The following is a 27912-nucleotide window of genomic DNA, read 5'->3' on the forward strand; positions in this document are numbered from 1 at the left end:
CAGGGTGGCCCAATCCTTGCTCCTGGGGAGTGCAAAGCCACAGTCTCTCAAGTGGGTGACATGTTCCACAGGTTCTGGAGGGGGCTTTGTGCCCAGAGTGCTTCATCCTGCCGAGGATTGGGTCAGTGGATGTATCTCTCCACTGGTTCTGCAGGGGGCTTTGTGCCCAGTGATGCTGCACCTGGGGTGTGGCAGTTAACATCCTCTCACCTGGGTATCTGAGCCACGCGATATACCTGGAACAGGTAGCATGATACTCCATGGAGGCAGAGCCACACTCCATCCTGCAGGGACTTAGGCTGCCAACTGCTGGCAGTGCCAGTGCTGGAGGTGGTGCCTCAAGTGGCATGTCCAGGGTCCAGGACGTCGCCTGCAGCTTCGGACGGCTGCCCACTGGTGATGCTGCTGACGTCAGACAGAGTGGTACCGGCTGGGCACATGGCGGTGCAGATGGTGGTGCAGGTGGCGGTGGCTGCGGCGGAGATGCTACCGGTGCTGGCCGTGGTGCAAGTGTCTGTTGTGGTGGAGGGAGACACCATACAGTCTCCGGCAGCCTTGGATGGTTAATCCTTGGAAAGGATGCTGCAGACGGACGTTGTGGCAGCATCAGTGCAGATGGCGGTCGTTGCGGCGGTGGTTACTTTGGAACAGATCGCTGGCATCCCCGAGGAAATTGTGGTCGCCAGCCCCTCACCAGGAGGCATTGTGCCCTGAGGTGACTTGCCCTTTGCCTTGTGGCCCTTCCCAAACTTGGCAGTCGCTGCTGGGACCTTGGCACTGTCCTCTCTGTGTTTGGGGGAGGCCTTGCTGGGTGGTTGGTGCGACTTTTCCCTGCTGTAAGCCGGACCCTTTTAGACCTTGGCAGGTGGCGGAATAGGGTGGTCCTTCCCATCTGTAGGTGGCACACTGGCAGCTCTGACGGGTGCCCCCTTTGATCCTCCCCGACTTGCACGGATCACAGCAGATGCAGGTGTGGTGGCTGAGGTGTTAGGCTGGGATCTAGACATCCCGGCCCTAGGGGGCGGACGGGGGGAGGGAGGTGTAGGATAGAGGTTCAAGTTAGCTAGGAACAGTTTCTTAGACACACTAGGACGGGAAGATGAAGGGGGTGTGGGAGTGGAGGAAGAGGTAGTGGTTGTAGGAGGTGTACGTCTGCTGAGCTTGGGTGAAGGTGCATGGGCTAGAGGCTGTTGTGAGGTGGATGGCTGTTGAGTGAGTGGGTGTGTGGCTGTGCTTGTGTACTTTGGGAGGAGGGCTCACTGACACACTGGGAGAGGACACAGGGGATATGTGAATGTTAGTGGCGGTGTTGATTGCACATGAGTGGTGTGTAGTGATGGGTGTGCTGGTGATGGAGGCAGCGGCTGATGATGTAGTGCATGCAGGTGTGAGTGGAGACGAGACAGGGAGGGAGGTGGAGGACGAAGAGGAGGGGGACACAGTGGAGGCAGTGTATGTTGGTATGTGTGCAAGGGTATGGTGCACTATTTATTTCCCTAATAAAAGGTGAATTCCCAGATAATCTTGAAGAACTAAATTTTGGAACATTTATGAGCTTGAGAGAGAATATCATATTACAAAGTGTGGCTGACGATGAGCAACATAGGTAGTCTGTCCTAATTATTAGGATCACATCTTACAGAGGGGATATATTACATACCCAGCACAGTGATTCCTCCTTGGCAATAAACAACCGCATGTACTTAAAACACTCAAACTCTCAAGGCTCAAGCTGTAGTCTTTTACACACTGTGCAAAGGATAAAGGATTAGTTAGCATTAATTCACATCACTGTCTGAAAACTCCTCAAAGATATCTAAAACATGCACCATTCAGGGACTGAACTAGTACAAGTAGCTAAGGTTAGTGAACAGATCATCTACATTTAACAGCACCAGCATTTCCGTTCCATTCTCCCAATGGGATACCTAAATCAACATCCTTAACTGTAATATGCTCCATCACCACTGCAAAAGGGTCATGGGGGAATGACTGTCTTGTGCCTCATCCAATACACATCTGATCCATAATCTAGGCACTGGCTTTTCATAGGAGTTAAATATATGTTAAAGACATTGGTCCAACATTTTCAGGGGAACAACAAATAGGAAACACCTAATACATATATTGAATACTTTCACAATATCTTTAACAACAGTGAATGGCCTCTCTAGTTGGTCAGCCAGGAAAAGCGCTCTCTGAAGACACTTAATATTTTGTTGGGTGGACTTGCGGTGAAAAAGCCAACCTGGTCGGAGTGAGTCAGGAAGTTAATACCACCTAGGAGGCAGTTTGGCACAGCTTTCTCAAATACATTGGCTTCAACACTGATGGCAGTAACAGACCTGCAGGAGGCCTAGTGCTCGATAGGGGACTATATTTGGGGTACAATGATATTCCATATTTACTTAAAGAGGAGTAGTGCACCCCTTGCCAGCAAGTCACAATCAGGCCACACAGATGTAGAATTGTCTCATGAGACGGCCTCTTATGGAATTTGACTGGAAAGCCAATGGGGACAGTGTGTTATCAGACTGAAGATGACTAAGTGCCCCCCAATTTCTGTTGCAAAATTTGCTCCTCCACTGAGTGTCATTCCGGGTTAAACATTTCACAGGAATATTGATATAAGCTGTGGGATATGAGCCTTCCAGCAACACACAAAACACTGTTTTTAAGTGTTTTTTTTTTATTATTATTATTTTTTTTTTTTAACGCAAAGGTCCAGCCAAAAATGACAGTTTGCTAAGAGTTAACCAGCCAGACCTACTCCAAGCTAAACCGCAGAATGGTCAGAAAGGCTATGTACCAATATAAGCATTTCCAACACTAGTTTGGCTACGCTTTTGGCATAAAAAAAACCCAGAAAAGATGGGATAAAACATCCATAAACCCATGAGTTAACAGTCAACTATTGCTCATTTTAAGCACCAAATACGCCAGGCAACTCTAAAATCCAAGGATGAGGCAAAGTTCTCTATTAGATGGGCCCTTTGGACTGTAGGCGGTGTGGTTTATACCGGACCCCTTCCTACTCCAAACCCACCCCACTATATCAATCATAGGATTTGTAAATCAATCATAGAATTTGTAAAGCGCAATATTCACCGTGAGGGTCTCAAATTGCTACGGTGTGGTACTACTGCACGCACAGCCATGTCTTGAGAAGTCTCCTGAAGGTAAGTAGGTACTTAGTCGCAGGTGGGTGAGAAGAGTGTTCCACGTCTTGGCGGCAAGGTAGGAGAACGATCTGCCACCAGCGGTTGTTCTGCAGAATTGTGGGAAAGTGGTGAGGGCAAGGTCGACGGAGCAAAGCTGTTGGGTCAGGGTGTATAAGGAGAGCCGTCTGTTGAGGTATTGTGGTCCAGTGTTGTGCAGTGCCTTGTGAGTGTGGGTGAGGGGTTTGAAAGGGATTCTCTTGTTGACGGGGAGCCAGTGTGGGTCTCTCAGGGGGGCTCTGATGTGGCAGTGGATGTCCAGGATGAGACGTACGGAGGCGTATTAGATGCGTTGCAGTCTTTTCTGGAGTTTGGCGGTGGTTCCTGCATAGAGGACATTGCCGTAGTCCAGTTTGCTGCTTACGAGGGCTTGGGTGACTGTTCTTCTGGTTTCAGTGGGGATCCATTTGTAGATCTTCCAAAGCATGCGGAGGGTATTGAAGCAGGAGGAGGAGATGGTGCTGACTTGCTGGGTCACAGATAGTCCAGGATGAATCCCAGGTTGCTTGTGTGGTCGGTGGGTGTCGTGCAGTTCCCAGTGCAGCAGGCCACCAGGATTCGTCCCATGAGGAGGAGGTGGAGCCGAAGAGAAGGACCTCAGGTTTGTCGGAATTCAGTTTCAGGCAGCTGTTCTTCATCCACTAAGCGATGGCCTTCATTCCTTCATGGAGGTTGGTCTTGGCAGGGACCTTGGGGAGGGAGAGGATCAGCTGGGTGTCATCAGCGTATGAGATGATGTTGAGGTTGTGAGATCGGGCGATGTTAGAGAGCGGAGCCATGTAGACTTTGAAGAGGGTCGGGCTGAGAGATGGACCCTGGGGTACGCCGCAGAATGGAGGGAGGCGGACTCTCTGAGTTCTGCCAGAGAGGAAGGAGGTGATCCAGTCTAGGGCTCTGTCGCGGATTCCTGCGTCGTTGAGGCATGTGCGTAGGGTGTGGTTGTAGACTGTGTGCTCTGCCACTACACCCTACCCTGCCACCACACCCTTTACTGAGCTCTGATGGAACCTGAATAAGCAATGTACTAAAAAAGTTCAAAAATGCTACAGACGATGGGTGGGAGAAACATTTTACAATACCAAGTTCTGAGGTCTAATGCAAATGGAATAAGTAACCATGATATTTACTCCTTGTTTGTCCAAAACCTTCACTGCATTTAAAATATATGTTTTTGTGAACAGTACTGCCAACCTTTTAGCTCCTTTAATGAAAGCAACATGGCTTACTGATGAAAACCCATGTCTGCTTAAAAATGAAACACAGTTCAAGTCCAACAATGTTATTTCATGGAGCATCAGTACATCAGGAGAATGTCTCAGACTAAAGCACCACTCCTACAGGGAGTGCAGAATTATTAGGCAAGTTGTATTTTTGAGGATTAATTTTATTATTGAACAACAACCATGTTCTCAATGAACCCAAAAAACTCATTAATATCAAAGCTGAATATTTTTGGAAGTAGTTTTTAGTTTGTTTTTAGTTTTAGCTATGTTAGGGGGATATCTGTGTGTGCAGGTGACTATCACTGTGCATAATTATTAGGCAACTTAACAAAAAAAAATATATACCCATTTCAATTATTTATTATTACCAGTGAAACCAATATAACATCTCAACATTCACAAATATACATTTCTGACATTCAAAAACAAAACAAAAACAAATCAGTGACCAATATAGCCACCTTTCTTTGCAAGGACACTCAAAAGCCTGCCATCCATGGATTCTGCCAGTGTTTTGATCTGTTCACCATCAACATTGCGTGCAGCAGCAACCACAGCCTCCCAGACACTGTTCAGAGAGGTGTACTGTTTTCCCTCCTTGTAAATCTCACATTTGATGATGGACCACAGGTTCTTAATGGGGTTCAGATCAGGTGAACAAGGAGGCCATGTCATTAGATTTCCTTCTTTTATACCCTTTCTTGCCAGCCACGCTGTGGAGTACTTGGACGCGTGTGATGGAGCATTGTCCTGCATGAAAATCATGTTTTTCTTGAAGGATGCAGACTTCTTCCTGTACCACTGCTTGAAGAAGGTGTCTTCCAGGAACTGGCAGTAGGACTGGGAGTTGAGCTTGACTCCATCCTCAACCCGAAAAGGCCCCACAAGCTCATCTTTGATGATACCAGCCCAAACCAGTACTCCACCTCCACCTTGCTGGCGTCTGAGTCGGACTGGAGCTCTCTGCCCTTTACCAATCCAGCCACGGGCCCATCCATCTGGCCCATCAAGACTCACTCTCATTTCATCAGTCCATAAAACCTTAGAAAAATCAGTCTTGAGATATTTCTTGGCCCAGTCTTGACGTTTCAGCTTGTGTGTCTTGTTCAGTGGTGGTCGTCTTTCAGCCTTTCTTACCTTGGCCATGTCTCTGAGTATTGCACACCTTGTGCTTTTGGGCACTCCAGTGATGTTGCAGCTCTGAAATATGGCCAAACTGGTGGCAAGTGGCATCGTGGCAGCTGCACGCTTGACTTTTCTCAGTTCATGGGCAGTTATTTTGCGCCTTGGTTTTTCCACACGCTTCTTGCGACCCTGTTGACTATTTTGAATGAAACGCTTGATTGTTCGATGATCACGCTTCAGAAGCTTTGCAATTTTAAGAGTGCTGCATCCCTCTGCAAGATATCTCACTATTTTTGACTTTTCTGAGCCTGTCAAGTCCTTCTTTTGACCCATTTTGCCAAAGGAAAGGAAGTTGCCTAATAATTATGCACACCTGATATAGGGTGTTGATGTCATTAGACCACACCCCTTCTCATTACAGAGATGCACATCACCTAATATGCTTAATTGGTAGTAGGCTTTCGAGCCTATACAGCTTGGAGTAAGACAACATGCATAAAGAGGATGATGTGGTCAAAATACTCATTGGCCTAATAATTCTGCACTCCCTGTATTTTCACCTTGTCATTTATGCCTGAAGGGTTCAAGTAGTAGTGATGGATAAGAAGAGGGCCAGTCCTTGTGTCACAAATAACCTTCAATAGGAAGTCTGGAGGAAAATGAAGTGGCCAGAGATTATTCCAATAAAAAACTGAGCACAAAAAACCTCTACAATAAAATAAATAAAAAAATCCACAACAATCCCCACGAGGTTATTCTCCCTATAAAACAGAATCACTTTCCCCTAAACTACCCTCACAAACAATTGCAGGAACAACTCTGAAGAAACTCCCAAAAAGTATCCAACCAATACTAGCATGTCAACTACAATAAGTAAAACACAGGTGTGGTGTTCCCAACAAGCACCTCTACATTATGGGTTAGAACGTACAAGATACATCTGTATAACGTAATGTTTGTGGCAAGTTCAATATAGGCAACCTCAGCTTCTGTGCAACACCAAGTGTTCTCAGACACAAACACTTCCTGATGGCAACAGAGTCTAAGTCAGCCTGCAGGCAAAACCTCTCCTTCAGACAACTCTAACTGTCTCCCCCTACTGCTACATTACCTTCGGCTTTGCTCCAAGCAACTCTAACGACTGGTGCTGACATTGTGGTTGCAGATCTCTGCAATGGGCATATCTGTATTTGGTCACACAGCCACATTTCCCTCCTGAAGTATCAAAACATATGCCTTTGTATTCAAAATCACCTTTATTTGGGGGAGGAAAAAAAACATGTAGTCTTGCTTTCACTGCCTGTGCCACATTACCTCAATGGATTCACAATCACCGTGGGCACGCTTGTTGTAATCAGGAAACCGCATGATTCAAAATGAGTTGTACATCACTTGGCCTAGATGGTGAGCCATACAGGCCACGTAGTATAGAAGCTTGGATTAGCCTGTGGGAGAACACACAGAGAATGCTTCTGGACCAATGCTGTGTGTGCTTATCACTACACTACAAAGCACATAGGTTTATTATCTACCAAGAGAAGAACGCATGTCATGTACCCTCTGCCCCTTCAGGATTCCTATGATGCAAATGTTACTGCACAATCCATTTCCCCTCTATGATCTCCATGAGTCAGAGGGTTTTGGAATTGCTCATCAACTGTGCCACAGTGTCTTTATTGCATTACATTTGTCTCACACTTTTTGACTTTGCCACAGTATCCAGCACTTTGAAGAGGTCCTTGCAAAGCACTGGCACATGCACTGTTTTAATTCAATTATCATCTCAAACTCAGACCGGGTGTTGTTCATTGCCTGTAATAAGGCAGAATGATAACTTATTTTGAGATGAGTGATTGGCTGGAAAAGAGGATATTTTTAATTTTTCATGATTGGGAAGCAGATCCAACTGCTTAGTATTTGTCACTTCAGCCTAAACTTATAGATTGACAGCTTGGAGCCGTATTGCTAAAGCCCAAGGAGTACACCACAAGCGGTTATAAAACAGTGCACCATGGATCCAGTGCCAAACTGTGGCAAAAGCATGATGTTAGATCCAGTCCATCAGTACCAGAGGAGTGACCTAGCACCTAGCAAAACCATGCTGCAGAGCTCAATAATGTGTGGGCTCAGTGCAATCCAATTATTTGCCCCTCTCACCTTACATCAGCACCTCCTATTGCGTGGACCAGCTCGCACCCCCCAACCCCCCCCCCTCACCACGGACACCCAATCTACTGCCACACAATTTTTGATGCCGCAAGCCTGGGTCCTCCAAATGTCATGTGTGTGCCAATCAAGCCACTTCAAAGAGCTGACATCTCCAATCATGCCACCAATGAGCCGATGAGGTGCAGGGCTATGCCCATCTGTCTGCACTGGAGCAACAGATACATCACAGGAGTTCTTCTAAGCCAACTTTCCTATATAAATTATAAAGCATTAGGTGAAAAAGCTACAGGTAAAAAGTTCCAGTTTGGCTTGGCTCTCTTCCAATAGGATCAGTGGGGTTCATGCTTGGATCTCAATGGTGGTCACAGGGAGGTTTTCAGAATTATTAAGCATACAAGAATTTAGTAACTTACCTGCACTCCAGTTCTCAAGAAAATACATCTTTTATATATTCACATGCTTGAAGCATTCACATCATCAGGCTGTAAATCCCAAGTATTAGTAAATAGCAATAAGTTGTGTTATAATAGCCATAGAAGGTGGGAGGTTAAGCCATCAGTATATGAAAGATACCAACATTGGAAAACTGGGGTTATGGTTAAGTAGCTAATTTCTTCTCTAGTACTGGATGTATCATATATGTTTAAATGCTGGAATCAGATTAGTAAACTATACAAGATAATAAAGCTGAAAGCAGGCTGACCTTTACTGACACAGGTTATGAAGGACAACCACCCCAATTCTAAGTTAGAAGTATCTATTGTAATATTTTGCATGCCACATCAACATGATTGCCAAATAAAGTGTCTCCATCAAGTAGCATCTCTAGCATTTTCACTTGGACTACAGGACAGAAGGAGGTAGATCACTGCCAACCTTCGGTCATAGAACTGTTGCACCTGTTAACTATTGAAAACCTGCACTCAAAACATCCATAGACAAGTCAACAAAAGCCGATGACGTCAAAGCACCCTCTTTAATGATGTTCCTGGCACTACCCTGCTTATTTTCCAGAATGACTATAGCAGTGAAATATCATGCCACATCTGTCACTCTCCATAGCCCAGAATCCTTAAGGGGTTTGGGGCCTTGATAGTCATTGCCGTCACTGAACTAACTCTACAGCCCAAATTAGCAATACTTTTACTATCTCGATCTGGATGTGTGGAGGATAGCGCGGTTACATTTTCTGACCCTCATTGAGCTGCTGAGTAAATTTTAAAACAGCTCTCTGTATTAATACATGGTATCGGCCTGTGTCGCCCGGGGAACCATCATGCTGAATGGAGGCCTTGTCACCCTCTTTAGGTGCCACGTAATCATTCAAATTTTCTGTACTCTCATGAGGCAATACGCTACCTTCTTCCACTTCAGAATAAAGTGACTCGTAAGAATCTCCTTCTCCCAGCTAGATGTCCCTTTCTCGGAAACTGACATCTTGGAGGTGGAGGTGCTGGTGGTAGTGTTGATGGTGGTGGCAGGGTTGGAGTGAGCATGGTCTGAGGCTTGAGTGGTAGAGCCTTTGAAATGTGTCCATCTCTTGCATTGTAGTTAAAAATGCAGCACACCTGCGAGGTTTCAGTCTAAGAATAAGCACAAGGTCCGTTATAAAGTTGATGAGAATGACTTGCTTCAAAATCCTGTGAAAGAATTATACTTGTGGTTGGGATAGTCCTTATCTAAGGCATCACCTTCAAATACTGGCATGTAATGGACATTTAACTGCGTGTGGCTGTAAGCAGTCTCAAAGGCATATTGATCACTGCGTGTTCACCTGCAAATTCAGAGTCCAGAATTTCTGTTGGACTATTCACCATCAATTTAATAGGTGATAGTGTGATGAAGGGGAGAAAAGTGTGGTAATAGGGACATTCTTAGTGTTGCCCTCAATGACCATTTTTTTTTGTTGATAGGCAGTAGTTGTTGACAACTTCCACCTCACTGGCTGTAGTTAGTGCTGCTTGAAATGAGGTGGATATACTACTAAACAAACACTGTTGAGGCTTATGATTATTTAAACACTCCTTACTGCTATTTAAGATTACAGGGCTGACCCAATCTGACAATAGAGAATGAACATGCGAACATATTAAAGATCCAATGCTGGAGAGCATGCATTGTGATGACATCCATAGGTGGTGGTCATGCCCATTAATACAGGCCACCCAAGTATCAAGAATATATATTTTAAGACGAAATACAATTTGACCTAACATGGGAACGTTTTCATGTCCTCAGACACTCAGTGATGGGATGCCAGTGGGCTCATACAGGGAGTGCAGAATTATTAGGCAAATTAGTATTTTGACCACATCATCCTCTTTATGCATGTTGTCTTACTCCAAGCTATATAGGCTCGAAAGCCTACTACCAATTAAGCATATTAGGTGATGTGCATCTCTGTAATGAGAAGGGGTGTGGTCTAATGACATCAACACCCTATATCAGGTGTGCATAATTATTAGGCAACTTCCTTTCCTTTGGCAAAATGGCTCAAAAGAAGGACTTGACAGGCTCAGAAAAGTCAAAAATAGTGAGATATCTTGCAGAGGGATGCAGCACTCTTAAAATTGCAAAGCTTCTGAAGCGTGATCATCGAACAATCAAGCGTTTCATTCAAAATAGTCAACAGGGTCGCAAGAAGCGTGTGGAAAAACCAAGGCGCAAAATAACTGCCCATGAACTGAGAAAAGTCAAGCGTGCAGCGGCCACGATGCCTCTTGCCACCAGTTTGGCCATATTTCAGAGCTGCAACATCACTGGAGTGCCCAAAAGCACAAGGTGTGCAATACTCAGAGACATGGCCAAGGTAAGAAAGGCTGAAAGACGACCACCACTGAACAAGACACACAAGCTGAAACGTCAAGACAGGGCCAAGAAATATCTCAAGACTGATTCTTCTAAGGTTTTATGGACTGATGAAATGAGTGAGTCTTGATGGGCCAGATGGATGGGCCCGTGGCTGGATTGGTAAAGGGCAGAGAGCTCCAGTCCGACTCAGACGCCAGCAAGGTGGAGGTGGAGTACTGGTTTGGGCTGGTATCATCAAAGATGAACTTGTGGGGCCTTTTCGGGTTGAGGATGGAGTCAAGCTCAACTCCCAGTCCTACTGCCAGTTCCTGGAAGACCCCTTCTTCAATCAGTGGTACAGGAAGAAGTCTGCATCCTTCAAGAAAAACATGATTTTCATGCAGGACAATGCTCCATCACACGCGTCCAAGTACTCCACAGCGTGGCTGGCAAGAAAGGGTATAAAAGAAGGAAATCTAATGACATGGCCTCCTTGTTCACCTGATCTGAACCCCATTGAGAACCTGTGGTCCATCATCAAATGTGAGATTTACAAGGAGGGAAAACAGTACACCTCTCTGAACAGTGTCTGGGAGGCTGTGGTTGCTGCTGCACGCAATGTTGATGGTGAACAGATCAAAACACTGACAGAATCCATGGATGGCAGGCTTTTGAGTGTCCTTGCAAAGAAAGGTGGCTATATTGGTCACTGATTTGTTTTTGTTTTGTTTTTGAATGTCAGAAATGTATATTTGTGAATGTTGAGATGTTATATTGGTTTCACTGGTAATAATAAATAATTGAAATGGGTATATATTTGTTTTTTGTTAAGTTGCCTAATAATTATGCACAGTAATAGTCACCTGCACACACAGATATCCCCCTAACATAGCTAAAACTAATAACAAACTAAAAACTACTTCCAAAAATATTCAGCTTTGGTATTAATGAGTTTTTTGGGTTCATTGAGAACATGGTTGTTGTTCAATAATAAAATTAATCCTCAAAAATACAACTTGCCTAATAATTCTGCACTCCCTGTAATGCTCAATAATTTGGAGGTGTAACCACTGGGAACAAAGGAAGCCTCAAACAGAATGTACACCTACGAATAATGGTGAAAAGTAAACACACTAATAGCTTTGGTACTCCTCTTAATACCTCCTAATCCTTTGTTATGTCTGCCCTGTAGGTAAGTGTTGTCGGATTGTGGCAAATGTAAAAGTGAAGATTGAGTGGGAATGATGGAAAATGTGCTTTAGAAGAGGAGAGAGGAAACTTCTTCCTAAAATGATGTTTAAGAGATTAGGTTTATCATTTGACCCTTCAAAGATCAAACTAACATACAGGGTTTTGTCCTTGGAGATAACCATAGAGGTCATGCAAAATGACACCAAAGACTAAGAATAGAGGTTAGCTGAAAATAATGTCTTGGAAAGATTTGGGTACCTAATGTGCCTAGGATGCCAGTAACATGAATAAATAACTTCCCTAAAGTGAGAAGTGGCGAGGCATTCAACCAAGCCAAAATGATCCCCTGTTGGCATACAGCACTAGAACTTTTAACCTAGGGTACTGAGAACGGTTCCGAAAAGGGACCAATGAACAAGACAAATGGCCACAAAAAAGAATAAGCCAGTGAAGAGACCACAGATGTGAGGCTCAAATGAGTGGCCACATTCCAAAACCGTTGCAATAGTGTAAGGTGATACAGGCATGCACGATGAGCGGGGTATAGTAGTCCTACACCTGCAGCCAATGAGGGCGCTGATTGCTAAAATACACCCAACGGGTGTAACGCATGGAAGAATTTTCTGTAGCAATTTTAACTAAATGAAAATAGGAGGATGGGACTACTGGAATCTGGTTGACAATAGAAAAACTCTTAGTTGACACTGACTAAATGTCTTCATGGAGAGTGTGCAGATCCCAATTTCCGACAGCCAGAAGGTGTGATATTTGTGATCTTTAAAAACCCTAACAATCAGTCAATTTTTTACAGAGTTTAATTTGAGTCAGTTACCCCACCATCCAATTTTCAGCATCCACCATGCATGCTTTCAAGTAGAGGCCAGGATGTGTCTTATTTGCTCCACCTCCTCCCCGACCATTTACATCACTTCGAGGCAAACAACTATTTACTCCACGCATTGACAGGCATTCTGGAAAAAACCATGGCCAACTTCGAGAAATATGAAGACCGGAGATTAATTTGCAAAAGGAGTGATTAAATCATTGGCACAACTAAAAACAGACATTGGCATTCCAGCATGTAAATTGTGGATTAGCTTATAAATTGACTGAAACGATCAGATAAACTACGGGGTACTTCAAACAATAAAAACAAAGATCTGTTGACACTTAACTGAGTTAAGAGCAAACATGAATTCAATAAAGCCAATATGTCCCCTTTCAATTATAAGTTCCAATTGAAGAGCTTACATTGTCACTACAGGCACCGAGAAACACTGAGCAGCTGCATATAAGCATAGCCAATTATATTTACTCATGTTACAGTTCATTTGGTAATTCGCTATCCTTCAGACGCAAGCGGGAACCCTCAGGAGAATCAACTAGATGGCATTATTTTTCAGACTTAGTCATTACATGTCAAAAACAGAAACAAAATAGTTTCTTACCTGTAGGTGCAGTTTTGCACCTTAAAGAATTTTCTGGATTCACATGCTGAGCATTATTCCACAATCTAGTGGTTGGGACCGGAATTTTCCAAAGTAATATTAGTCCTTTTTATTTTTTATTTTTATTTAAATGTGTCAACATTCGTTACCATTTGGTGCCAGATTCTCCTCCTGTGACGCCATATGCCCTCACTTGAGCCTTCCTGTTGGTCGAAATCTTCAGATTATTTTATTTTATTTTTTTATTTTTTTAAATAGGTGCTTCATCTTCTGGGGAGGGGGGTGGGTAGCTTGTGAATCAGAAACTTCTTCAAGCTGGAAAGCTACACCTACAAGTAAGAAACCATTTCGTTTTGCAACGTGAATCTTTTCTGGATTCACATGCTATGCATTGATTTTGTAGCGGTAATCTACTGTTGGGGAAGTTGGGATGAAGATCTTAAATTGGTGAATGTATGTTTTAAAATCGATGGTCCAACTTCAGCTACTTTATTTATTTTTGAATGTCTATGCAGCAATGTTTAGCAAAAGTATGAACAAATCACCAAGTTGCTGCCGTACAAATATCCCGTAGTGTAATGTTTGCTAGGAATGCTATTGTTGCTCCTTTTTTACGTGTTGAATGAGCCCTGGGGTCACAAGTTAAGGGTACTCCTGTGTTTGCATGGCATCATTTTATTGTCTGCGAAATTCATTTTGCAATAGTTCCTTTTGTGACTGGATTTCCTTTATTATTTTCTGCAAATTAAACAAACAATTGTTCTGTTTTCCCGACTAACTTAGTTTTTTCTATGTAATACATGGTTGACCTAACAACATCCAACGTGTGTAATGCTCTCTTCACATTGTTCGTTGGTTCTTGGGAAAAAAAAATGGAATTTGAAATGATTGATTAATATGAAAGTTTAATACAAGTTTAGGCCGAAACCGAGGGCCTGTTCCCATGAACACTCTGTCTTTATGACTTTGCAAGTAAAGTTCTTGAATTCTGAGAGCTTGTTATTCACTCACTCTCCGTAGAGATTTCACTGTTACCAGAAAAGCAGTTTTATGCATGATTTTTTAGATGTTTTATGTAGTGGCTCAAATGGGTTCCTAATCAGTCAAGTTAAAACCCATATTTAAGTTTCAAGCTGGAGCAGGTACCCTTCTTGATAGTGCTATTCTTTTTGCTCCTTCTAGAAATCTTTTAATTACTGGTGAGAGAAAGAGACTCATTTAAGTGTCCTCTTGCCTATGCCACAATAGCTGCCAGATGTACTCTCAATGAAGCATATAATAACCTGCAATGTAGAAAGTGAGTGAGTACCTTAGTATTGTAGTTTCTTTTGTGTTCTGATTAAGCAGATCCCTTTTTATGTACCACTGATTGCATCACTCCTATTTTGTAATATAACATTTCCTTGTTGTTGGCCTTCTGCCTTCTTTGAGCACTGCCATCGTCTTTTCTGGCAAATGCAGGTGGGCAGGGAGGTTTTAACTTCCCTGGTTCTGGATGTAGAACCGGGCCCTTTTTTCTTGTTAGCAAAGTGTGCTGTTTGGTAGTTGAAGAAAATGTCCTTTGGCTATTTCCGTCAGTTCTGAAAACCAGGTCTGTCTTGCCCACTGTGGTGCAATGAGAATTAGTCATTCTGTCCTGCTTGCATTTGTTGATTACTATATATATCAGAGGTATTAGAGGAAAAGCGCATGCAAATATCGGAGGCAAAGCGTATACAAATGAGCAAAGGCTCCTAGGAGAGGATATGACGTCACAGGAGGAAGACCTACGCACCAAATGCTGGAGGTCATCCACACGTTAAAAAATAAATTAAAAAAAAGTAGAAAAGTAAAAGGACTATTACTACTTTGGAACATTCCAGTCCTAACCACTAGGTGACAGAATAATACACACCATGTTCATCCAGAAAAGATTCACGTTGCAAAATTATATTTAAATAGAACGCTTAAGAAGTCTTACTATTTCTCAAATGTTTACTCCTCACTGCTACTCTGGATTGCTATTTTGAGCCAAATCAAAATTTTGAATTGCTCCATGGACCCATTGCATGAGGAAAGGTTAGACTGGACAAAATGATATGCTGATGCTGGAGTGGTGAATAATGGGACCTAAGCATCAAAACCTACTCGACAAAAGCCTTTTTTTCCCCCTGAAACTGTTGTTGTTAAACAGCTACGGTCAACATCACTGCATTTCTTGCTCTTTTATACTTGATCAGGTATGTATTACCTCGCCCCTCTTTAACTGCTCAGGTAACCACTGTTTCAGGATTCAAATTTGCATTACCTTTCTATACATCATTATTTAACCTCACAAACCCCCAATCCCCACCCCTCCGTCGACCGAAAAAATACACTCAATAATATGATGTTGTCAGGTGTTAGATGTTTTTCAGGGAAAGCGCATAAATATAATAACTAGGGTAATGGCGGTGGCATCGTTCTAACGAGTGGAGAATTCAATTCAAAATGTGAACTTAAATTCTTGTCTAACCTTTGCCTAAATGGGAATAAATGCATTTAGCGCTAGATCCTTTGCTTTTGTTACAATTAAATTATGTGGAGTAACTGTGTACAGCTAAACAGGTTTAAGACAGTAAAATATGACAAAAATAATACTAGCGGCAAGCCAGGATATGAAGAGAATCAAATATGCAACAAAGGTTTATTTGAAAACGTAAAAGGTGCTAAAAGAAAAACTCCAAAGTTATTTTAACTAAACAACATACTGCAAGCTGTACAATACATTAATGATTATCCAAATCTGGGTGACTTTCACAAACGCACAACCAAAACGTAAGACTAACATTAGAAAATGTTCTTATCATTTAAATATACACATTAGAGACTACAACGTGTATAAATTCATATCAATTTATATGCAAAACAAAAATGAAGAGCAAAGCATAATGGAAAGGTTAGCTGAAGCTAAGTGTTACAACTGTCATTTAACAAATGTGCTGATCAAGCTAAGTGACATTTATCCAATATGGGTAACACAATGGAATAAGTACTAAAATATTCTTTAAAACCTTAAACCTCTGGCGGTATAAGTGTTTATCATTCATGTCCTTATGTTTGTAAGCATCTCACCTATGATTAAACTGACAAACAAAGCATAACTGAAATATGATGCAGTATTTTCAAGCCTCTGACAATCAAGTAACTGCAATGTGTGGTTTGACTGCAAGGAATCATGTCACTGCAGTTGCTTTAGCTATAGTACAGGCAACATTTCTACGGCAAATATCAGTATAAATTGTTAAATAGACATATATTAAAGAAAGAGAAGGTGTGGTCGATGATATGTTAACAAATAGTATTGTCGTGAGTCTTTGGAAGCAAACATCAAAGTTTTCCAGGCAAAACTTTCATTTAAAAGGCCACTATTCAAGCTAACATATGCTGTAACTGGTCCTCGGCAGAAAATAATTTTAAAAGTATATGGCAATGGAAACTTCAAAATTGCAGGTGTTGTAGAAAGATCGGAATTGCTGTTTAGCATAAAACAATGATGCGCTGGAAAATGTTTCAATGTGGGCATAATAGGAGGAGAACGCCACTGTTTGTTGTGAAAACTAGACATGCTTCAAATGGGTACTTGTACAATACAATGTCAAGTAGAACACTGTAAAGTACAATCGTATCTGTTCCTGCACAGACGTCTGAGTGTTTTTAATCCCACATAATGGATGCTTGAAGACAGGGCTAGATTCTGCCCATGTGCACGGTTTTACCGAGGAATCCTCTCAAAGCCCAAATGAGATGCGTCCCAGCATTCAGGGTAAACAGGACTCAAATGATATGCTTCCATCATAGTCCCTCACAGGTGAATCCCCTCTGGATGTGTTTGCCTGGTCGGGGTGTGGTCTAACAAGTAGGCATTGAGCATTTCAGAGCCAATATAACGTTTGTTTGGTATTTTCAGACAATTAAAATTGCAAGAAGGAGCACTCTCGACATTAAGACAAAGGCTCCATACTCTATGGAAGTCCTGCTGCCAGCTGCTGACGACGAGCAGATCACACGGAGGCAGAATATGTTAGCTGAACAGTTATCAGTTACGTGAAAGTCTGAAAGGTCCAACTGGCATCACATACTAGAATGAAAACAAATATATAAATATAACCCAGCTTAATGGTAAAATGAATAAGTCACAACTAAAAAGCGTACATATGGGAAAGCAATAAACATGAAAATGCTGCAGCATCCGGTTATGATTGAAAACTCAAAGACTGCTAAGGGCAAAGATCTACTTATTCAAACATGTTGGGTCACAAAGTGCTGTAGACAGATGACGAGACAATAGAAAGGGGCGAGTGGGGATAAATAAAGATTAGCTTTAACAAAATATCAACAATTAATATATGGATACAGGGTAAAACATGACCATCTGGGAGAATACCAATGCTGTGAGGTGCCTTAAACTTAAAATGGGTGAAAAAGTAGAAATGGTTTCAAACAAGGTTTACACCACACACATTCCAAATGCAACATTTATCAAGGAAACATCCAAAAGAAAATATTAAGTCAAAATAAATAGCTTTTTACCTGTTTAAACTCACTGACACAGGCCGCACTGCAGAACCTCTTCTGTGCACCGTCAATTATGAGAAAATTGTTTCCAGCTCCTTTGCTCGGCAAGTACTCTCCACACTGCTCACAACAATTCATGATTAAGCCGTTCGCCATTCTGTATCGATTAAAGCAGTGGTCACTACAAAGCTTGTGGGTCATGCTTTTAAAACTAACTTCATGACGAATCTGGAAAAATAGCAGGAAATTATTATCAGGCAAGGTAGATCGGTTAGTCAGACACTTGAACTAAGTCTTCATTTGAGGACTCAGTATTTCAGTGAAAATGTATTACTGAAAAAATAGCACTATCAAACCACCCTTCTAACCTCGCCGTTAGAGCGCCAGAGCTTTATCAAACCACAGAACGTTACACAGAATAGGTACTTTCTGGAAAGAATGTCTAGGTTGGTCAGTGAACTGCTCTGCCACCAGCATAGCTCCACCAGTAAGTGCAGCTCGTCTGTCTTGAACTTTGACCCCGGTCAGAAGTTCGAGGCCCTCCTCCACTGGCAGGCTCCTACCTGCGCCTCATCCCTGGTGTCTAGAGGGAGAGCTCTGCTCTTCTGCTAGACTGCCCTCAGCTTCTTTTCTCCATCCTCTCCCTTTGTGTTTTTCTTTTAGTATGCTGTGCTTGTGCCTTTTCTCTTTCAGCTCTCTCTTCTTTTTCCTCTTTTTCTAGTTTTCTCTATCATTCCTCTCATTCTCGCTTCTCTCTCTCAATCACCCCGCCGCTGCTGCCCCAGCAGCCCCACCCCCTTTTTTTGCACCATTTTCCTGCTCCCGCATGTCCTCTCCTTTCCCCCCACCCTACTTAAAGGCGACTGCTGTGTGGCTGCGTCGAAGGTACGCCTAAGGCTAGCCCGTCTGCGGCTGTCCGCGGCCAGCGCATGGCCCCGGGACCTGCCACCTCTACATGCCAACACCACTCATCGCACTCAACCCAGGACGTAACGACAACTGTAAACATCACCAGCTGACACCCATGGACCCTTCAGCTGCCTCCTCTCCCCCCAAGACCTTGGTCCCAGCACAACCCATCCGCAACAACACTTAGACTCTGAAAACTCTGAAGTGCATTCTCCTCCACATCAACTCCCTCCATAAACACGCTACCGAAATTTAGGACCTCCTTGACAGCACCACGCAGGACATCGCTTTCCTCACCGAGACATGGACCAACACCACCTCAGGCCCGGATATCGCTATTCCCCAAGGATACAAGATCACCCAGAAAGACCGCCCCATTGTCCACAGGTCCAACCTCTGTCTGAGCACACACTCCAAAAACTCCGAAGACTACACAAGCCTGATGGAACACCTTCACTTCAAACTACAGACCAGCCCGACCATCCACCCTCAGGGAAACCCTCATCTACCGCCCACCTGGACCCCACGCACCCTTCGCCGACTCCATCACTGACTGCATTGCCACACAAGCCATTGCAGCCCCCAACTACACCCTGCTGGGAAACCTCAACTTCCACCTCAACAACCTTCAAGACCACAACAGCGCATCCCTCCTAGACAACCTCCACAACACAGGGCTTCGACAGATCGTGACGGAACCAACTCACTCAGCAGGACACACCCTCGACCCCATCTTCACAACAGGAACCTCCATTACTCTCAGTCACACCTCCAAACTCCCATGGACAGACCATAGATGCATCCATTTCACCTTCACCACACCCACTGTCATCAGACCCCCAGCACCAACCATCACGTAGAAGCTGGACAAAAATCTCCTACAACCAGCTCCCCGTCGCCCTAGCCAACTCCGCCCCCACCATAGCACACAACGACCCGAACACCGCACAAGGCACCTTTCACAAATGGATCGCCAACTGTGCCAACACCATAGCCCCCCCTCAAAAAGAACAGCAGCACCCATGCCAAGAAAGCCAGCTAGTTGACCCCAGAACTCAGAGAATCCAGACGCACTTGCCGCCTCATGAAAATTTGGAGAAACACCAAATCCACAGAAGCCCAAAGCACCTTCAAAGCTGCCACAACCAACTCATTAGGAGCACCAGAAAGAAAACTATACAAGAGAGAATCTCCTCACACGCACACAACAGCAAGAAACTCTTCAGCATCATCAAGGAGTTCGCCCAATCCAACACCGAAACAATAGACATCCCACCCTCACAAGACCTCTGCGACAGACTCAACACCTACTTCCACCAAAAAATCAAGACCATCTATGACAGCTTCAGCGAGGACAACCTATGCGCCGAACCCCCTCCACCAAAACCTGACCCCAACAAACCAACAATCAACAACTGGGCCCCCTCACCACCGAAAACACTGAAAACAATGAAGTCCATACACTCTGGGGCCCCCACGGACCCATGCCCCCACCACATCTTCAACAGAGCCGCTGACGCCATCGCCCCCAAGCTCAGCCTCGCCATCAACCGCTCCCTGGCTGCCACCTCCTTCCCAGACTGGAAGCACGCAGAGATCAAACCCCTTCTCAAGAAACCCTATAGGCAGACCCCATCCGACCTCAAAAACTTCAGGCCCATCTCCCTACTCCCATTTCCTGCAAAAGTTATTGAAAAAGCTGTCAACAGCCAACTCGCCACTTTTATCGAAGACCACAACATCCTCGACATCTCCCAATCCGGATCCGGATTCAGGAAAAACCATAGCACCGAAACGGCCCTCCTGGCCGCAATAGACTACATCCGCTTCCTGCTGGACAAGGAAGAGACAGCGGTACTCATCCTACTAGCCCTCTCGGCGGCCTTCGACACAGTCTCCCACCACACCCTGATACTCAGACTTCACGAAGCTGGCATCAGAGACAAGGCCCTCGGCTGGATCCACTCCTTCCTCTCCGGCATAACTCAACGATTGAGATGCGCCCCTTTCCTCGCAGACCCCACACCTACCACCTGCGGAGTTCTCCAGTGATCCTCCCTCAGCCCCACGCTGTTTAACGTCTACATGGCCCCGCTGGCCAGCATCGTCAAAAGCTATGGAATCAACATTGTCTCCTACGTTGACGACTCCCAACTCATCTTCTCCCTATCCAACAAACCCAACACAGCCAGACAACTTCTGCGAAGGCATGGAAGCAGTCGCCAACTGGATGAGAAACAGATGCCTTCAACTCAACGCGAACAAGAGAGAAGTACTCATCATGGGCCCCCAACCCGAAGCGTGGAACGACTCCTGGTGGCCACCCACCCTCGGAAACCCACCCACCCCCACAAACCAAGCCAGCAACCTTGGAATCATCCTGGACTCCAAACTCAACATGGAACACCAAATCAACTCAGTCACTTCCACCAGCTTCCACACCCTACGCCTCCTATGCAAGACTTTCAAATGGATCCACCTCGAACACAGAAAGACCGTCACACACGCCCTCATCACCAGAAGCCTGGACTACGGCAATGCACTCTACGCTGGAATCAACAAGAAAATCACCCGCAAACTACAGAACATCCAGAATGCCGCCGCCTGACTGGTCCTCAACCTGCCTCGACACTGCCATATCTCGCAACACCTGCACACACTACACTGGCTTCCCACTGAGAAAAGAATCACCTTCAAGATCCTCACCCACAAACACAAAGCCCTTCACAACACCTGACCAGCCTACCTGAACAGGCAACTCAACTTCCATGCACCCTACGCCCTTAGCTCAGCCCAGCTCTCTCTCGCCAAAGTACCCCGCGTCAGGAAAACCAGAACAGGGGGGATGCTCCTTTTCCTACCTCACAGCCACCGTCTGGAATGCCTTTCCACTCCACATCAGACAAACCACCCCCCTCCACCAACTTCACGAAGAAGCTGAAGACATGGCTTTTTTTTTTCTTTTTTTTTAGAACCACCACACTGGTGGACGTTATACAATCCCCCAAGTCCCCCCACACACACTCACCTTGAGACCCTTGTGGGTGAGTAGCTGCACTTTATAAACACTGACTGATTGATAGGCAGACCAATTCAGTGACTATTTAAGAGAGATTCCTCCACCCTTTTCTTTAAAAAGAAGGCATACAGAGTCTGGCAAAAACAACTGGGGAAATCCACTCAGATGACTATTTTTTCAATTACTTCTTTAGCTACTAGTTTGTCCAATTTTTTTCATTGTATTTCCGGACAGTTATGGGAATGTTCCTTGTCTTAAAACACTTAAGTTAAAGCATCTTTTTTTAGCATTATTTTATGTTCAAAATTGGTCAACTTTCCAATCTTGGCACTGAAAACTTAAGGAAAATGTTTCCTCTACATTCACTGTCACTAAGTACCATTCCCGGTTAAGGGCTATAAAGGTTGGGTATCTTAACAAGTTATCCTTGTTTATACCACCCTAGAATGGAAGGTCCTTTTTTTAGCTACACATAGTTTGCAGACACCTTCCCTGTTCCTGAACCTGAATACCAATTCCGAAATTAATCAAACCTTTCACATGAACACACTTCAGAGGAGATACCTGGTTCTTCTAATACGTTGCCTAGTTTTTCCACAAAACTAGATTTCCACACATTTTAATTTATAATAGATGACGAAGATCCTGAGTCAGCATACATTTGTTTATCCATCCCTCCAACGGTCACTTCGCATTAGGGTTTTCTCTTATTCTTAGTATTCACATTCAAAATTTTGTCTTCACCACCCTCAATATTTAGAACAAATCTGTTGTCCTCCTGTGTATTAAACGTGCATATTTCGACATTACTTGCAACACCTTCATCCACACACAATTTTGTGTTTGTTTTTTTTCTACATCCTTTAGAGAAATGACCAATCATGACCTGCTATTGGCTAAATGCAACTTGCTGTTGCATCAGAAAGACCTCTTTAGATTCATCTTTAATCTTCTCTTTCAACCTTTCATGGTAATTGTTTCCCATTTTCTGTAAAGTTTTTTTAGATTGGACCCTGTTATTCAACATACTGACACACACTTTGGCTGGTACTAGACTCAGAATCTTAAACAAATTACCAAATTTCATGCATATAAGTTTGTCGTGGTGGTGCCGTCATTCGTCGCCGCTTTGTAAAGTAATGAACGGGTGAATAGCTGGTAGAAACAACAAGTATATCCTAAAACAGCATCTTCAACACAAGGTGTCCTATCTCTCAGCTCATCACAACTGCCTTATCCCAACACTCACATTCCAAACTGGAATGTAGAGAGCTGACACAAGCAGCGCAGCTCGAGAAATTATGAACACAACACAAGGCAATATCACTGGCACCTGCACCCACTAGTAAGGACGATGCGTGGTTTTCCTAGGCCTAACAGGATTTTATGCCAAATACATCAAACGTTTCTTGTAGGATATTTCATACAAGGCAATTACTAATGAAGAAATGTAACTGGTGCAAAGACTGTGAAAGAGAATACAAAGATGTTACAAATGCCACTGCCAAGGTTACTGTGTTGTCTAGGTTCGATCCTAATCTCACCGGTATTATTACAACTGATACTAGCTCCAAAGAGTTGGGTGCGGTTCTAACCCTGAAATTATCTATCATTGCACATGCTTCTAGAGCTTTCACTGCAGCTTAACAAAAATATTAAGTCACTGAAAGGTAAGTTGTAGCGTACCTGCGGGTGTGGGCATAAGAGCATTTTGGGGCTTTTGTATGGGCAAGATGTGTTAATTAACAAGTGACCACAAACCTTCTGTTAAATTACTCACCATGAATAGCATGATAAAAGCTTATGCACATATTGAGAGGATGCCTTTCAGGCTTCAGAACTCCATTTATGAAATATCTTAAGTACCTGGAATGCAATGGCTGGGTAAGTGGGGCTAGCACGGGTGGGGGGGGTTGTAGGTGTGGGTAATGTTTTGGACAAGGTGGAGTTGGAGGGCTGAGGGGGAAAGTGCAGTTTTGGGGGGGGGGGGCTTTTTTTTTTTTTTAAGCTGTCTGTGTTTGGGCTTGGGGTGGGGGGTGGATGGGGTAGTTTTTACGGCAGGATGGGGATGGAGGGCCGATGGGCAGTTTTGTGAGGGAGTTTAAGGCCTCAGGCCAGGCGGCGGAGGAAGGGGGGGGGGTCAGAGTAATTTAGTGTTTAGCAGATAAGTCTTAGGGCGGGGAGGGTCTGGGCTAGGTTTTTGAGAGGGTTACGTTTTTCCGGGTGGGGGAATGTTGTATAGCTTAGGCTGAGGGAGGAGTGGCAGGGTTATTTTGTTTAGGGGAAGGTTTTAGGCCTCAGGGCGGGCTTGGCGTAATTCATTTCTTTATTTTTTCATTATTATATTTCTCTTACACGTTAGTTTATTTTCTCTCTCTCTATATATGGAAAATGTCACTTACCCAGTGTACATCTGTTCGTGGCATGTTCCGCTGCAGATTCACATGCTGTGCATTATACTTCTGCCATTTAGTGTTGGGCTCAGAGTGTTACAAGTTGTTTTTCTTCGAAGAAGTGTTTTCGAGTCACGAGATCGAGTGACTCCTCCTCTTCGGTTCCACTGCGCATGGCTAGCGACTCCATGTTAGATTGTTTTCCCGCAGAGGGTAAGGTAAGAGTGATAGAGTATATAGGTGAAAAGAAAAGAGATGTCAATGCAAATATATATATATATATATATATATATATATATATATATATATATATATATATATATATATATATATATACACATATACACACACGTACAAATATTTTTAACTTAAATGACTACAGGCTCCCGGGGAGGTGGGAGGGTGCATGTTAATCTGCAGCGGAACATGCCACGAACAGATGTACACTGGGTAAGTGACATTTTCTGTTCGGTGGCCTGTGTAGCTGCAGATGCACATGCTGTGCATAGACTACAAAGCAGTTTGTCCTCCCATAAAAGCGGTGGTTAGCCTGTAGGAGTTGAAGTTGTTTGAAATAATGTTCGGAGTACAGCTTGACCTACTGTGGATTGTTGTCTTTTTAAAACATCTACACAGTAGCGTTTAGTGAATGTATGTGGTGTTGACAAAGTAGCTGCTTTGCATATTTCAGCTATTGGTATATTTCCTAAAAAAAAAAAAAAGCCATTGTAACACCTTTTTTCGTGGTAGAATTGCTTTAGGATTAACTAAGAGTTGTCTTTTGGCTTTACCATAGCATGCATCTTACAATCCATCTTGCCAACCCTTGTTTTGATATGGGGTTACCTGTATGAGGTTTTTGGAAAGCTACAAACAGTTGTTTAGTCTTTCTGAATGGTTTTGTTCTGTCTATATAGTACATTAGAGCTCTTTTAATGTCTAATGTATGTAGAGCTCTTTCTGCCACAGAATCTGGCTGTGGGAAGAAGACTGGCAGTTCCACTGTTTGATTTATATGAAAAGGTGAGAGGACCTATGGCAAAAATGTGAGGTTTGTTCTTAGTACAACTTTATGCTTGTGTACCTGGAAGAACGGTTCTTCAATAGTAAAGGCTTGTATTTTGCTTACTCTTCAAATAAACTTAACTACGACTAGGAAGGCAACATTCCATGTTAAGAATTGCATTTGACATGAGTGTATAGGTTCAAATGGTGGGCCCATAAGCCGTGTAAGCACTATGTTTAAATTCCAAGAGGGAACTTGAGGGGTCCTGGGTGGAATGGTGCGTTTTAATCCTTCCATGAAAGCTTCAATAACAGGAACTCTAAATAAGGAGCTGTGCTGTATATTTTGCAAATATGCTGATACTGCAGTAAGATGTATTTTTTTGGAAGAGAATGCTAAATTTGATTTTTGTAAATTAAGTAAATAGCATACAATATCTTGTATTGATGCTGTAAGTGGGGCAATCTGTTTAGATTGACAGTAATATACAAATCTTTTCCATTTGTTAGTTGTCTAGAAGTGGATTTTCTTGCTTGCTTAATAACCTCCATACATTCTGATGGGAGTTGTAAATATCCAAATTATATGACCTCAGGAGCCAAATCGCTAGATTGAGTGTTTTGGGATTTGGGTGCCTGATTTGTCCTTTGTTTTGTGTCAACAGATCTGGGAGTTTGGAGTGTGGTACTACTGACAGGTCTTACAATGTTGTGTACCAAGGTTGGCGGGCCAACGTTGGTGGTATGAGTATCATATTGAGTGAGTTTTGACGCAACTTGTTGACTAGAAACGGAATGAGTGGGCGAGGGGGAAAAGCGTAAGCAAATATCCCTGACCAATTGATCCATAGAGCATTGCCCTTGGATAGAGGATGTGGGTGTCTGGATGCAAAGTTTTGTCATTTTGCGTTTTCGCTTGTGGCGAACAGATCTATGTTTGGTGTTCCCCATTGTTGAAAGTATTTTTGAAGTATTTGAGGGTAAATCTCCCATTAGTGAGTTTGTTGGTGATTTCTGCTGAGAATATCTGCCAATTGGTTGTGTATCCCTGGAATGTATTGTGCTAACAGGTGAATTTGGTTGTGGATTGCCCATTTCCAAATTTTTGGGGCTAGAAGGGAAGTTGGGACGAATGCGTCCCTCCTTGTTTGTTTAGGTAAGACATGGTTGTCATGTTGTCTGTTTTGATAAGGACATTCTTCTGTGTGAGAAGAGCCTGAAAAGCTAGGAAGACAGCTAACAACTCTAAGTGATTTATGTGTAGCTGTTTGTGTTTGGCATCCCATTGTCCTTGAATGTTGTGATTGTTGAGGGGAGCTTCCCAACCAATCACTGATGCATCTGTTGTAATTATGGTCTGAGGCACAGGGTCTTGAAATGTCTGCCCTTTGTTTAGATTTGTGGACTTCCACCACGGAAGGGGCATGCTCGTTTGGCGGTCTATCAACACTAGATCTTGAAGTTGACCATGTGCCTGTGCCCATTGTTGTGCAAGTCACAGTTGTAGGGGCCGCATGTTTAGTCTTGCGTGTGGAACAATTGCAATACATGATGCTATCATCCCTAAAATCTTCATGAAAAATCACAGTGTACCGTTGATTTGTTTGTATCTGTGTGAGTATATTCTGGCATGCTTGTATTCTTTGCGTATTTGGACATGCTAGCACCTTTTGAGTATTTAGTACTGCACCCAAATACTGTTGTATTTGTGCTGATTGTAGATGCGACTTTTGGTAATTTATTGAGAACCCTAGAGAGTGTGCAAGGTTTTGACACTGCGTATGACTGTTTGATTATATTACCCAATCGTCTAGCTATGGAAAGACATGTATATGTTGTCTTCTTAGGTAGCCTGCGACTACCTCTAGGCACTTTGTGAATACCCTTGGAGCTGTTGTTATTCTAAAGGGTGACACTTTGAACCGATAGTGGTTTCCTTGAATGACAAACCTGAGATATTTCCTGTGCGCCGGGTGGATGAGTATATGAAATTACGCATCCTTGAGGTCTAATGTTGCCATGAAATCGTGTTTTTGGAGTAATGGGATAACATCTTGTAGAGTTACCATGTGAAAATGTTCTGACAGGATGTAAAGATTGAGGGTCCTGAGATTGAATATTGGTCTGAGGGTGCCATCATTTTGGGGAATTAGGAAATATAGCGAATAAACTCCTGTTCCTATTTGAGCTTGTGGTACAGATTCTATTGCTTGTTTGTGTAGTAGAGATTGGACTTCTTCCTGTAACAGATTGATGTGTTCTGAGGATAGTTTCTGGAACCTTAGTGGAATGATTGGGGGAGTTTGTATTAATTCTAGGCAATAGCCATTGCGGATAATTGATAGTACCCAATTGTCTGTGGTAATGTTTTGCCAATTTGAGTGGAACTGTTGTAGTCTTACCCCCACAGGAGAGGAGTGGAAGGGGATGAGACAAGTTACTGCTTAGGGTGCTGCGGAGGGCGTTTAGAGGTCTGACATTTCCCTCTATTTCTGAGATACTGCCCCTATATGTGCCCCTAAAACCCCCTTGTTGGTATTGTGGTTGGTAGGTTGGTTTTGCCTGCGATGTGGATGCTTCTGTTGTCTGTGGTCTAAATCCACCTCGAAACTGCTGTTTCCGAAAGGATCCCCTGGATGGTGTTGAGTACAGTGCACCCATTGCTTTTGCGGTGTCTGAATCTTTGCGTAATATTTCAATGGCTGTCTCAACCTCTGGGCCAAAAAGTTGTTTCTTATTGAAAGGCATATTTAACACAGCTTGCTGTATTTTGGGTTTAAAACCTGAAGACCTGAGCCATGCATGCCTACGTACTGTCACTGCAGTATTGACACTTCTAGCAGCGGTGTCTGCTGCATCCAGGGCAGATCGAATTTGATTATTTGG

General features: G+C 43.5%; 1 protein-coding gene across 3 annotated transcripts in view; it reads right to left on the bottom strand.

The window, feature by feature from the left end:
* ZMYM2 (zinc finger MYM-type containing 2) overlaps positions 1–27912 on the bottom strand; it is an 851515-nt gene that overhangs the window by 629209 nt on the left and 194394 nt on the right. For all 3 annotated transcript variants that reach the window (XM_069202286.1, XM_069202285.1, XM_069202287.1), the window contains exon 5: positions 17716–17928. In XM_069202286.1, coding sequence (XP_069058387.1) covers positions 17716–17928 — 213 coding nt within the window. The remainder of the gene's footprint in view (positions 1–17715; positions 17929–27912) is intronic.

The sequence above is a fragment of the Pleurodeles waltl genome, chromosome 8, assembly GCF_031143425.1.
Source record: "Pleurodeles waltl isolate 20211129_DDA chromosome 8, aPleWal1.hap1.20221129, whole genome shotgun sequence".
Lineage (NCBI taxonomy): Eukaryota > Metazoa > Chordata > Amphibia > Caudata > Salamandridae > Pleurodeles > Pleurodeles waltl.